Source organism: Calidris pugnax, unplaced genomic scaffold (genome assembly GCF_001431845.1).
Source record: "Calidris pugnax isolate Ruff unplaced genomic scaffold, ASM143184v1 scaffold54, whole genome shotgun sequence".
Lineage (NCBI taxonomy): Eukaryota > Metazoa > Chordata > Aves > Charadriiformes > Scolopacidae > Calidris > Calidris pugnax.
This window is the reverse complement of record NW_015090864.1, coordinates 9,600,191-9,614,475: the sequence shown is the minus strand read 5'-3', so window position 1 is coordinate 9,614,475 and position 14,285 is coordinate 9,600,191. Positions and strand designations below refer to the sequence as shown.

General features: G+C 36.3%; 1 protein-coding gene across 4 annotated transcripts in view; it reads left to right on the top strand.

Moving 5' to 3' along the window:
- Positions 1–14,285, top strand: part of ESYT2 (extended synaptotagmin-like protein 2) — an 84,928-nt gene that overhangs the window by 26,394 nt on the left and 44,249 nt on the right. For all 4 annotated transcript variants that reach the window (XM_014945022.1, XM_014945021.1, XM_014945023.1 and 1 more), the window contains exons 2-5: positions 3,556–3,597; positions 4,534–4,668; positions 7,449–7,525; positions 13,365–13,437. In XM_014945022.1, coding sequence (XP_014800508.1) covers positions 3,556–3,597; positions 4,534–4,668; positions 7,449–7,525; positions 13,365–13,437 — 327 coding nt within the window. The remainder of the gene's footprint in view (positions 1–3,555; positions 3,598–4,533; positions 4,669–7,448; positions 7,526–13,364; positions 13,438–14,285) is intronic.

The following is a 14,285-nucleotide window of genomic DNA, read 5'->3' as shown; positions in this document are numbered from 1 at the left end:
GTTCTTTGTCTAGCCTAGTTTCCTTAGAAAGATGCAGATGATCATCTAGGCAGAAAACGGAGTTAATTTAGCCAATATGAAGAGTGTATATACAATTTGAATAATAAAATAATTGTGGGTAAGAAATGGTTCTGCTGTTACTACGGAAATAGGAGCTTGTTAGTGGTTTTCTTTTCGTTTTGTTGGGTGGTTTTTTCTTTTTTTTTTTTTTCTTTTCTGTTGTTTTATTAGCTTCCAGGACAGAACAAGGAACTGCATTCCTTGGGCTCTTTCTGGTATTTTATTGATCATTAAAAAAAATAAAAATGTTCTGGGTTGAGTTTTTGCAGGATATGAGCACGCCAGAAATAGAAAGTAAATAAGAGAGTTGCTTAGAACTGAGCACAAGCAGTTATGTGAGAACCCCGAATCATGTATTTTTAATGCATAGAAATGCATCTTTTGAGCACTTCCAAGTATATTGCAATATAACTTTAATATTAGAACATTCAGGGAACATGTAATATTATGGTTTTGGTGTTGAACGTGGTCGTTAGGGTATTTCTTGGAACAGTTGTCTCTAGTTATACTTTCCTTTGAATAATAAATAACTGTGCCAACTGGTTGAAATGAGGCAGTACTTACCAAACCTGCATGAGCAATTTAATAACAGAAACCAAGCGGAAAATGCTTTTAGTCATTGACTGTCTGCTGAAATCTCAACTTCTCTCTCCTTCCATCATGCTTGTCTAGTAGATTTTGTACAGGAGTTAACAGATTTTGCACATCAGTTAGTCTGATTCCTGCTGCTGTTTCTGGCCATAAAGTGTTTGTGCAGTTGCCTTGATGCTCTTATGTCAATCCTGACGGATGGGGAGTACCAACTTCCAGCTGTCAGGCTTTCCCCAATTGTCTTTGTGTAAGATTGTGTTTCATATCAAAACCTCTTTAGGTAAAATATAATGTTGCCATTCATATTGCAGTCTCATGTAGCAGGCTAAAACTGTATGGGATTAGTAGATTGGTAAATGTTTATGCCTTGTTTTCAGCCTTACTGGTTGTGGAGCATCTAGAGATTAAATAATGCTTAAGTTTTGATTCAAGGTGTGCTGGAATAAAAATTTCAGAGTCTTGATGATGGAAGATTGTGTTCTCTCTGGTTTTAATGTCAGAAAAGACACTGAATACAACTGAATTATGTTAAAAATGGAGTAAGTAGAAAAGCAAGGATGGAGAAGGGATGAGAACCAGGAAGGGAAGATGTAATTCATTGTATTATTTGTTGCCTATTAACACGTGCAACTGTAGAAGTAAACTAGGCTTATATAATGAAGGCATTGACCTACTACTTAAAATAATGGTAGAAGTGTGATAGGTGTGGCATACTAAAGGACAAGTAATTATTAAATCTGTGGAAAAATTCAGCACCATGTCTTGTTAGGCAAGGTCTTAATAAAGACTGTACAGTAGATAAAGTTCAAAAAAAAAATCTGTGTGTTTAATTTGTTGTTTCTTTTTAATTTATTTTGCTGCTGTTCATGTTCTCCCCTGTATGGGACAGCTCGAGTTCCCACCCTTTGAACATCACTGATCGCTTTCCTAAGCAAATCAGAATGACATATCGAATGAATGATCCAACACTGAATTGAATGGATCAGAAGGAATGATCCTACATCATGCTTAAGAGCTAAGTAATTATTGAGAATCAGCTGTTTTCCATCTGCAGATTCAGAAGGCAAATATTTTAGGAGAAAGGTGAAAATGGGACTTATTAGCATTAGGGTTAACATAGTGATTGTTCTTTTTGTTCCTTTAAAATTTGATCACTGGAAACAACTAGAGAACCCTGCAAGACACAAAATGAGTGTGGACTCTGTTCAGCTATAAATTCATGTACATACAAAAACTGCTTCTCTTGTTGAAAATGCAAAAATGTCAAGCATTTTTTGCTTTTAAGAAAACAAACAAAACCCTGCCCAACCCTCTAAATACTGACTTCTGACAATCTACTCACCATAGTTTTCTAGGAAATTAATTCTAAATAAACAAAACATAATAATGTGGCTCCCAAACTACTCCATCCGTTATTAATAATTCAATTCTTTGAACTCCCTCAGTAAAATAAATGCTATTGAATGTTTTTGTTACAGTCAAGCATTGGTCGTTCTTGTGCTGCTTGTAATGGTTTTGATAGATATGAGATAGACTTGAAAAAAGTCATTTGAAAGAGATGCAAGAGCCTCTCTTTTGACAGTGGAGGAAGCAGCATCTGAAATTCTCTAAGAATCTGTAAAAAAAGTATGGCTCACCTTAGTTATGGACCTGAAAATATTGAGAGAGACACAGGCTGGAGAAATAACTGACAATATTCATTATGCTTTAGGGGCCAATCCTCCAGCAAAGCTACAACTTGGATGCTTAGATGAAATGAAGGACTTCTCTGAAGATAACTTGAGTGTATTCAAGAATGTGATAGTGCTGATTGTTAATGCTAGAATTTAATAAAAAAGAAAGAAATTATTAACAGGGCTTGCCTTTAAAGCCAGCTTATTGAAGATACAGTTTTAAAAGTACGTGTTTAACTGCCTGTTCAGTTTGGGGATATACACATAATAAAAATAACCAGGAGGCACTGCTGTTAAAACCACTGGTACAATCTGTTATGCTATGAAGAGATTAAGACTTCGCAATTCAGTTAAGTAGACACATTGCTACATTGCTTCACGAAAGTCAGTATATGTAGGTCACAGTTTTTTAGTGTGTTCAAAGGCTCTTTGTGTTTCAGAAGTGTGAGCTGCATCTCATTGTAGAAGCTGTTCGTTTCTAAAGAAATGGCTGTTAACTCTGCTTCTACTGAAATGCGTCAGGTTTTCATCTGTGTGTGTGTGTGTGTAAGACGTAAAGCTACTAACTGTGCTCTCCTTCTGTGTCTGGAAAACTGCCTCGGTTCTTCCAGAGTTTAATTGGTGTTTTCCTGTTGTGATGGGTACTTTCCATCTGGTGTATATACCGTCATACTTCTGTCGCTTACTGATTTCTGCAGTTGTTTAAGAAAAGAAGTCACTAAAAATGTCTGTTGAAGGGCTTTTGGCGGAGCTTAAATCCGTATCCCCGAGCTTCAGCTTCACTGTTTAAATACTTCTAGCCATGATTTATTGATACTGCAAAAGATCTGGCAGGACTGAAAAGAAGTAGAAGTGCAGTCAGGACTCTGGCAGTCATGTGTCAAACCCCCTGAAACACAAGAGGTAGATTTGGTTGACACAGCCTGTGTCAGCTATGCCTATTTTATTTTATATTTTTTTTAGCTTTTTTATGATGTTAAAGCAATACTTTATTCCAGATTCTACTATTAAATATATGCTTGGACTTGTATCTATGTAATTCAGAAATGAGTTCATATTTTATCTGATTGAATTCTAATGTTCTTGTCAAGCACGTCAACTGCTTAATGTTGTTCACTGTATACATTGCTCATAGGGAGGTCCCTAAGCTTTACTGTGTTATAAATGACTGGACATGATTACTTAAGAAGTGTTTTGTATTTGCTCAATTTTTTTGTTTGGCTTTTTTTAGGTCCATTTTCCAGACACAGAGAGGGCAGAATGGCTCAACAAGGTAAGGCTATAGTCATTAGCATCTCTTCCCAATGGGAAGGAGGAGGAGAGAAATCTGAGATTTTAAAAAAACAACGAGGCAAGAATCTGAGAACAGAGTAATTTTAACTTTCTGCGCTCTTTTTACACTTGAAGCTTCTGGTTGTCGATCCAGTTAGTCATAAGAAAGATGAAATCTATTTTCGTGATCTTGAAATTGTGAGTTTTGGAGAATGACTTTAGGTGGCATTAAAATAATGACAACTATAATTGTGTGGAAGTCATAGCAGCTGTAAACACAGACTTTCATGTTCTACTTGTCTGGGATTCTTTCCAGTTACTGTAGGTTCCTGACCTACAATCTAAAAATAAATCAATTTTGCAGTTTTGATTTATAAGTGTGATAATCTAAGATATAGATCTATGTATTTTGAGTTTTCTAAAAATATCTTTCATTCAAAGAGCATAGAAGAGCATGAGTTAATTAGGAAATAGTGAGAAAAAATAAACAATAAAGAATTTTCAGATATGACAGTAAAATACTGTAATTTTACATCTATAAACATTATGTATCTATTTAAGAAATACACTTGACCTATTTTTTCTTATTCCTCTCTTTACATGCAAATAAGCATAAACCTCTTCACCCTTCTCTCCAACATTCAGCATCAGTGCTGACTGCGTATACATATATTTGTGGGATAAAAGAATAAAATGCTTAATATCATTTTTCTCTTCCTCTAGTGTTTCAGATTTGTGCAAATGTATAAAACATGCAAATTGAGAATTCCAGGAAGCTTTCCTGTATGTAAAAAGGAAAAAGTTCTTATGTCTGTAATGAACTGCTTAGAAAACTTGGGTGTTTAAAACTTTGTACAAAGTTTCTTATATATGCCTTAAAGAATATTTTTAGTTGTGTGTGAAGTTGTGTTCCATGTATATTTCTTTTTTTCCTTAGACTGTAAAACAGATGTGGCCTTTTATTTGCCAATTTATTGAGAAACTCTTCCGGGAGACCATAGAACCAGCAGTAAGAGGAGCGAACAACCACCTCAGTACCTTCAGTTTTACAAAGATTGATATTGGTAATCAGGTCAGTGTCTGGTGACGTTTTTCTAAGAGGTTCTGTCTCACATACTGTTTTCATGTAACCCATTTAAATATGCACAAAAATGTTTCTTGGTGACACTTGGTGGTGAGCCTGATTCTGATTTCTCCTGTAACATTAAAATAAAAAAGTGTGTGGCTGTTTTATAGAGGCTTCATTTTTATTTTTTTCCTGGGGTCTCTGCTTCAGAAATTTGCCTGAGGAGGAGACTCAAAGTATTGTAACACCTAGTCATGTGAAGAGCTTATAGCAACACAGTTTTAATACTATTTATGTAATGCTTTACATTAAGTGAGCAGAAGGCATTATCCTTTTCTTGTCAGATGACCTAGGTGTAATTACCTTTCTTGTAACAGATGAACTTTTAATGATGTTATATACCTAGTCCAGTGACAAGGCTGCTGGCTCAGCTTTGCAAAGAACTGCACATACCACAGTATCAAGGAGCAGGGAGGTGTTTACCTTCTGTTCGGTCTCATGAAAGAAGGGGTCATAATATATAGCTCTTAGATGCCTGCAGAAGAGCCTGTTTAACCAGTCCAAGCTAAGAATAAGTCACCTCTGCTTGCAATAAGTTCAGCACTAGTTACTCTAACCTGCATCAGTGTGAGCTTTACATCTCTTAACATGTAGTTTAACAGCTTTTTCCTGAAGCTGTCTTTTGTGTTCCTCTTGCTTGTCACAGTTCTTTATACTTTACTGTGCCTTCTGTGTGTCTTTTTTGTTTGTTTGTTTGTTTTAAGTTGTAAATCCTTTTACAGAGGGCTGTGTTCTGCCCTGGGTGCACCTGTATTACAGACTATAGAATAGCATTCCTTTTAAGTAATACTCATTTTGAGTAGGGTTTAAATTAGTTTCCACACCTCTGTATGCTTCTGCAGCTGGACTGAGTTATCTCAAACATGAGAAGCAGCTGTTCTTACTTAGCATTGCAGCCTTGATTGAGTTGAATCCTGGGAGCTGCACAGCCCCAAAGACAGTGGGGATCTGACAGCAGCAAAATTGCCCTTTTACTTAAATTATTAAAAAGGTGTAAACAGAAATATGGCAATTTTTCCAGAAGGCAAAAACTCAAAATGGGACAGGAGGTGGTGCTGACTAGTTTTCATGTAACCCATTTAAATATGCACAAAAATGTTTCTTGGTGACACTTGGTGGTGAGCCTGATTCTGATTTCTCCTGTAACATTAAAATAAAAAAGTGTGTGGCTGTTTTATAGAGGCTTCATTTTTATTTTTTTCCTGGGGTCTCTGCTTCAGAAATTTGCCTGAGGAGGAGACTCAAAGTATTGTAACGTCTAGTCATGTGAAGAGCTTATAGCAACACAGTTTTAATACTATTTATGTAATGCTTTACATTAAGTGAGCAGAAGGCATTATCCTTTTCTTGTCAGATGACCTAGGTGTAATTACCTTTCTTGTAACAGATGAACTTTTAATGATGTTATATACCTAGTCCAGTGACAAGGCTGCTGGCTCAGCTTTGCAAAGAACTGCACATACCACAGTATCAAGGAGCAGGGAGGTGTTTACCTTCTGTTCGGTCTCATGAAAGAAGGGGTCATAATATATAGCTCTTAGATGCCTGCAGAAGAGCCTGTTTAACCAGTCCAAGCTAAGAATAAGTCACCTCTGCTTGCAATAAGTTCAGCACTAGTTACTCTAACCTGCATCAGTGTGAGCTTTACATCTCTTAACATGTAGTTTAACAGCTTTTTCCTGAAGCTGTCTTTTGTGTTCCTCTTGCTTGTCACAGTTCTTTATACTTTACTGTGCCTTCTGTGTGTCTTTTTGTTTGTTTGTTTGTTTTAAGTTGTAAATCCTTTTACAGAGGGCTGTGTTCTGCCCTGGGTGCACCTGTATTACAGACTATAGAATAGCATTCCTTTTAAGTAATACTCATTTTGAGTAGGGTTTAAATTAGTTTCCACACCTCTGTATGCTTCTGCAGCTGGACTGAGTTACCTCAAACATGAGAAGCAGCTGTTCTTACTTAGCATTGCAGCCTTGATTGAGTTGAATCCTGGGAGCTGCACAGCCCCAAAGACAGTGGGGATCTGACAGCAGCAAAATTGCCCTTTTACTTAAATTATTAAAAAGGTGTAAACAGAAATATGGCAATTTTTCCAGAAGGCAAAAACTCAAAATGGGACAGGAGGTGGTGCTGACTAAGGTCATTGGTTATCCTTTCCCACCTAGTATTTGATGAACATTTGAGTCTTGAGAATGTTTGACTGATACGTGTTTTTTTCTATATGGGGGCAGGGGGGAGCACGAGAACAGCGGTTTAGAGAGAGAACACAGTTGTTGACACAACTTTTTGTAGGGATTATGGATTATCTTTCCATCCATTCCAACTAAATTCCATTTACAGCAACTACATTTTTGTGAATTAAATTTAGCATGTTGTTTTAGCTGCACAGAAAAGAATGCTTTGTACGGGAATGTTAGACGTGGACTAGTACAGAGAAATGAGGTGTTGGGGATGGACAGGGAAAGCTTGATATTAAATCTTTGGTAAATCTTGAAATCTAGTGGTTTAAACCAAGGGTAATTGCCAGAAGAGTTGTGGTTGGGTGGTTCTTAGCAAGGTAATTTTTACCCTTGAAATAACACTTTGAGCTAAATGTGTAGCTTTGCTTCACACCTTTTAATAATGTTTATAGTAAATTCTTACCTTCAGGCATATTCACCTTTATTTCAAAGTTAAGAGTTCAATATAATATAGTTTAGTAGAAGAATCCAACTTTCACTTCATTGTTTCAGCCTCTACGGATAAATGGTGTAAAAGTGTACACCGAAAATGTGGACAAAAGGCAGATCATTTTGGATCTTCAAATCAGGTAAGCTTTATTATTGTATTACAATGATGCCCATACTTTATTATATGTACTTGCTTTGATTTTGCAGTTATGTTGGCCTAAAAGGAGAAGAATTGCTTCATTACGCAAATGTAATTAGTTCTAATTGTGTATAAATGGAGGAAGGAACTGCGTGCTGTAAATAGCATTTATCTGAGGGGAAATAGTATATCAACTCAGTCTGACTGCATCATTAACGTAATGTTAGTAAATAAAAAAATACTTTCCAGAGCTAAAGCAATATCTTTGATACTTTTTTTCTAACATTTAAAACTTTGCCATGAAGTTTAGTCTAGTCTGAAATTGAATATATATTTGGATTCTTTGTAGGTTTTCTCAGTTACTTTTTTTTTTAAACACAGTATTAGAAAAAGAGAATGATAGCTGAGAATGATAGGTACTGAAGTACTTGTGTTGATACCATGAACCAAAGTAAATCTATGTATTATATAATGCCAGAGCGACTGTGCTCTGCTGCTTCAGGTTTCTTTGCCCTTTCATCATGACCCTTTTATATAGGTTTATAAATAGACTTTGGCAAACGTTGCCTAGATCTTTCTCAACACAATCTGCAGTTACAGAGTTTTTTGAAAGTTCAGTCAGTGAACCCAGCAATGTTCTTACATTTGACCATCAGAGATATATGTTACAGGGACTACTTTTGCTTGTTTGTAGCTTGTGGAAAGGCCAGATTTGTCAGTCACTGACAATCCAGTAAAAAGCAGCCTTCTGGGTTTCTTGCTGCTTCCCTGGCATTAACCAGAAGGGTAACTGGGCCTCTCAGCTTTTCTTTTCCAGAGTTGCTTCCGAAATTTGAACTTGGTTATTCTTAATTTTGAGTTATTTATCTAAATCTCAGCTATGTTGAATGCTCTGCTGCTTTGTCAAAGCTGGGCACCAGAGTGGTAAGAGAAGATGTTGCTGCATTCTTTCCTGGGTTTCAGAAGGGGTTTGGGGCTGCATCTGTGATCAGGGCCCACTCTCTTGAATTGCATCACTTTATTTCTGTAGGAATAAGACAGCTATCCAAAGCAGGGGTTGGTGTTGCTGGACAAAATACAGCAGGCTTGTCTCTTGAGAGCTTGTTTCACTGGATGGATGCTGTTAGGCCTAATGGAAAATATTCTTTTAGTTTTTTCTTTGTTGCCACTTTTCATAGCAGCTGTGAGAACAGCCTCACCTCTTCAGACTTAAGCCCTCAGGAAAACAAACTTGTCTGACCACTGTGGACACAGTGCAAAGAAATTATTTTTGAGAAGCTGTTTTTGAGACATTTGAGGGGTCAAGTCTCCCAAGATCACTTCTTCCCTCTAAAGCAGAATTATTCCCACAGGAGGAAAGGGTAAATCGAGTGTTTCTTTTTTGCTATTTTTTTTTCTCCTGCTCATCTTCATGAAGTAGGTTGGGACAAATAAAGGTAAAAAGGACAATAGGTTTGTACAAAATAATCAGGAATAATGTCCTATTACCTAGACCTCAAGGAAATCTTTACCCATATGTCTCATTGCACTACATTGCAACCTACGTAGAGAAGTGGTAACAGCTGGACTGGAATCCAGTCTAAAAGGCTAAAATAAATTCCTTCAAATCATTTAAATAACAATAGTAGCGCTGAGTTAGCCAGGTGCACATGTACCCCTAGCTGCCAGTGGCATAGGCTTCCAGGAAGAAAATGAAAACAGGAGAGCTATGGGGTGGCTATCATGGCTTCTGGCAATTCAGGTTTAGACTAAAGGAAGCCTGTTCCATATTTAAGACTTGTCCTTGACACCTTCTAATTGGGAAAGGGCTCTTTTTCAAAGCCTTATGCAAGTTTAAGGCAGATGGCACCCCAGTATCAGTTGTTGTTGTTTGATTTTTATTTGGTATGTTCTCTGAGTGTCCATTGCTGGGATAGTTTCAGTAGTAACAGATACCAACCCTAAACTATTTCTTAGGAAATCAACTTCAGTTCTGCAAGATTGTACAGAACAGTCTTACTGCTGGAGAAAAATCTGTCCTTCAGAGTATTTATCCCTGTAGATTTTAATCACCAGTTAAATTAGTTTGTTCTAATTTTAATTTATGTTTAAGTTTAAAGTTGGGAGCTTTCTATAAACCCTTCATTCCGTAAATACAGTTGAGAAGGAAAACAATCTTTCTAAGCATTGGTAAGAATAGCTGTATGAATCCAAGCCCTGTGGAGGGGTATGGCGGGGGGAGGGAAGGAAAGATTTTCTTTTTTTTTTAGGTACATTAATTATTTTAATAATCTTTTATCCTGCCGTTTCACCATCATGGCTTCCTATAGCCCTTACTATTGTCAGTTGTTTGTGATGGGGTAGGAACTTCCATACAGTCTCCACAACACTTCTTTAGTTTTAGCTTCCATGAGTTTTTGGTTTGTTTTTTTTTTGTTGTTTAGTTTTTGCTTTTAAGTTTAATTGCAATAGGAGTGTGTGTTTTTTTTTTTTTGCTTTTAAGTTTAATTGCACTAGGAGTGTATTTTGGTTTAGTTTTTATTGTTTCTGCAAGGATGTCAAGTGCATTGTGATCATTGCCTCAGAGTGTTTTTTCAGAACCTTTTGAAACAGGTCCTATGCATCGCTCAGGATCCAATTAAGAACTTTACTCTTGTAAGCAGCTTGACTAGCTAATCCACCAAGCAGTCATGGGAAAATGTATTTAAAGATTCAATTTCAGGGCCATGTTTGGAAAGGGAACACTTTACCTTTTTCTTACTTACTCTGGTCTATATTTTTAAAAATTGTCAAAATTCATGTTACAATGTGAAAGTCTAGTTTCTGGTGATAAAGATGTGCGAGGGAAAAACTTCAACTACTTGATCAAATGAAGATAAAGTCTAAATAAATTGGTAATAAATAGAAATCTTACATTTGCTCAAGTGCATGAATATAGTAAACACTTCGGGGAAAATTAAAGGTTATGGATTAATAGAAAACAAGATAAACCATCAAATTAAATGTGAATGGTAGTTAAAAGCAAAAAAAGATTGAGACATTGAGGAAATACTTGTTAAGAGCATGCAGCTGAGTTGTAAATGTGAATGGTAGTTAAAAGCAAAAAAAAGATTGAGGAAATACTTGTTAAGAGCACGCAGCTGAGTTTTTTTTCACACCTGCATACTTGTACTGGCAGAAGACAGGTGTAAAAATGGGGTCAAAAGACCTTGTAGAGACCTAAAAAATAATGTAGATAGTCCAAAATGCAGAATCACAGATCACTGTAATCTGGGAAATATATTTTCCTATTCATGTTTTTGTTTGTTTATTTTTTTTCTGGGTGTCATAAACTGGCTACAATGGCCACATCGAGTACATTTTGCTTCTCATCTGATTTAGTGCAGCTGCTGTTATATTCTTACAAGACTGTCCTCATTAAACTGTAATCTATCTCAGTGATCTGTATGTAGCAGGGGTCAGAAATACTTCTGGGATATTATGATCTGAATGTATAGAATTTGCTTACTAAATGAGCCTTTAAGTTTTATGTTAAATTCCAGTGAAATTCTGTACAGCATTGTCTGTTAACGGACCCAGCCACAGGGGATGGAACCATGTTCAGCTTTATTATAACATTAAAAGTTGTTGACATGTTAACCTCCAATGCAGTTTGTTACTATTTTTACTTCAATTTGTCATCATGTTATTATGGATTTTCAAACGAGCATATTGCTTCCCTGTCTTCATAACACAAATAGTTCTCATGCTACAAAGTGCCAAGATTGAGGCTTCAGTTGCAGGTTTTAATTGACCTTGGTTCTCTGTGTCATGTTGTTATGCAATTATATATGTGTGTGTGTATTTATATATATCTCTACTATCTCTATATAGAGTTAGGGAGGTAAAAATAGAAATTACATCCTTTTAAATTGTCTATTAAAAATATATATACCTATTTTTAAACTATACAGTCACATTGCATTCTTTCCAGGGAAAGCAATGGTCACCTTCCTTTCACATAGACCCCTGTCATGTTGTTGTCTTTCAGCTCCCCAAATGTACCAAAATGATTCTGCACAGTGTCATCTTTTGAATAGTCCAAAATAAATTCTAGTGTTGGATGTTTATAAGAATGTCTTGGTACTATTGTTTATTTCTGTTTAAGGATTGATAAGATTTGCATTTTCTTGAAATCCTGTAGACAACACCCGCACACACAGGGTACAGGAGGCTACAGATGATTTGAATAATGGATGTCCTGAATGCAGCAACTCTCACCTTCCTTTTGATCGTACCTTGGGGCCATCAGTTTTCAGGGGGGAGTGTGCAGGAATCCTACTGCTCTGTTATTTTAGCTGAACTTTATCCTAAAATGGCCCCATGAGAAGTACAACTCCATTTTCTTCATCATTTCTGCAATAAGATTCTATCAGACTCCTAAACATGGGTGAACAGTTTTCCACTATACAGGCTAGATCTGAGGATCCTCATGTGAGGAAGCCTGGGCTTTACTGCAGAATCTGGAACAGGATGCCCTGTTCCAGAAATCGTGCCCCCCCTCCCAGCAGTGTCTGGCTTTAAGCAGTCTTATCCCTTCCTCACCTAGTTCCTGCTTCCATTTTCTTTAACTGGGCAGTGTGTTGAAAAAGTGCTTCCAGTTTAATTTGTTCTTTTGTTATAACTCATATCTTCTTAGCAAGGCTCCTTGTCTGGCCAGTCTCTCCTGAGTTGTAGCTTGGTATTAAATCTATTTGGTATGGTTTTAGCTCTGATTCTGTAGAATCATTGACCAATTCCCTTGAGAAATCAGAGTCTCAGGCTTTCTTCCTAGGTTCTTTATTGAGTCTCAGAATTAGTTTGTTTTCAGACCCAGTGTGGCTCACAGCAGCAATCAGTTTTTGAAAAAGATCTGCTCAACTCTGCTGGTCCATGCGTTGACCTACATGGAGCTGCAGGAAAAGCAGCTGCTAAAATCTGAGTCTGAGTTGTGTGCAAATAATTGTTTAGTCTTATAGCATGGGCAAAATAGATAGGTCTTTCTTTTACCATCTTCCACAAATCTATCTGTGAGATATAGGGCACTGCAGGAAAAGCAGCTGCTAAAATCTGAGTCTGAGTTGTGTGCAAATAATTGTTTAGTCTTATAGCATGGGCAAAATAGATAGGTCTTTCTTTTACCATCTTCCACAAATCTATCTGTGAGATATAGGGCAACATCTACAGAATTTTAAGGTCTTGACCTTGCATCGTCAAAAATGGGAACCAAAAATGGCTCAGGGAAGAACTTGCATTGTTTTTAATATATTACTTTCTAATTTGCTTCCTGTCTCTCTTCTCCCTTCAGAAAAGGCTCAACTGTTTTTGGATTAAATTTTGCTTAGTGGATCATCCAGCTCAGAATGCCCAGCTTATTGAATTTCTAAATATGACTGGTTTTGCAAGTCTCTTGATATTTCAGACAGTCTTGATTTTTAGCAAAATAACAATCTACATTTAGTGCTTCTCATGATTGTATTAGATGAGAGTGGATTTGGGTACATCAGTGAGACCTATGTGGAGCTTTCCTGGCATGGAGTATGAAATCTGTGTCTGTTATTTCCCAAAAGTAAAGCTGTTTGTGTATTTTCTCTTATGTGTGCTTCTGGAGAGGAAAACGTACCTCTGTATTAGTTTGAGTGATTTTGATGACAGTAGTGATGCTTTGAAGGGGATGTCATTTTTTTCACAATCTTGACTTTATTATATGTTGTAATGTTTTAACATGCATTTTTTATGTATAGACTGAGAAAATACATTTTCATGACAGTGCAATATGGAACTAATGGTGTATTGCAATTTAGTCCTTAAAAATGAAATGTATACTTTCCTTTTTGTTTTAGTTTTGTTGGAAACTGTGAAATTGATTTGGAGATCAAGCGATATTTCTGCAGAGCTGGTGTGAAAAGTATACAGGTGAGATTAATTTTTTTCTTTGCTTTTGATGTCGAGTCATCACTGAATCTTTATTATTGATGAAATAGTTTATTTCATCAGAAAAACTTAGAAAAAGTTATTGTGCAGTTTTGTTGCTTGCTATTTTCTCTCTGGAAAAGATGGAGATAATTTCACATCAAGCCAACGTTCATGTGATGTGTAGGTTTGTAAAGGGAATGTGGAGCTTAAAATTTTGTTTTGTTTAATATTTCAGTGTTAGACGCAATTATTAGTAGTAGCCTTGCCTTCTGATACTGTTTCCTTAACTTTCTGATGATCGATCTCTCTCTCTAATGAAGAAAAATAATATGCTTTTTTGTGTGCATGTGTCTTGACATGCCTATAAGCATTTACCTACTTTTGGTCTAGTATCTACGATTGATTTGGAGATCAAGCGATATTTCTGCAGAGCTGGTGTGAAAAGTATACAGGTGAGATTAATTTTTTTTCTTTGCTATTGATGTTGAGTCATCACTGAATCTTTATTATTGATGAAATAGTTTATTTCATCAGAAAAACTTAGAAAAAGTTATTGTGCAGTTTTGTTGCTTGCTATTTTCTCTCTGGAAAAGATGGAGATAATTTCACATCAAGCCAATGTTCATGTGATGTGTAGGTTTGTAAAGGGAATGTGGAGCTTAAAATTTTGTTTTGTTTAATATTTCAGTGTTAGACGCAATTATTATTAGTAGCCTTGCCTTCTGATACTGTTTCCTTAACTTTCTGATGACAGATCTCTCTCTCTAATGAAGAAAAATATGCTTTTTTGTGTGCATGTGTCTTGACATGCCTATAAGCATTTACCTTCTTTTGGTCTAGTGTCTGCA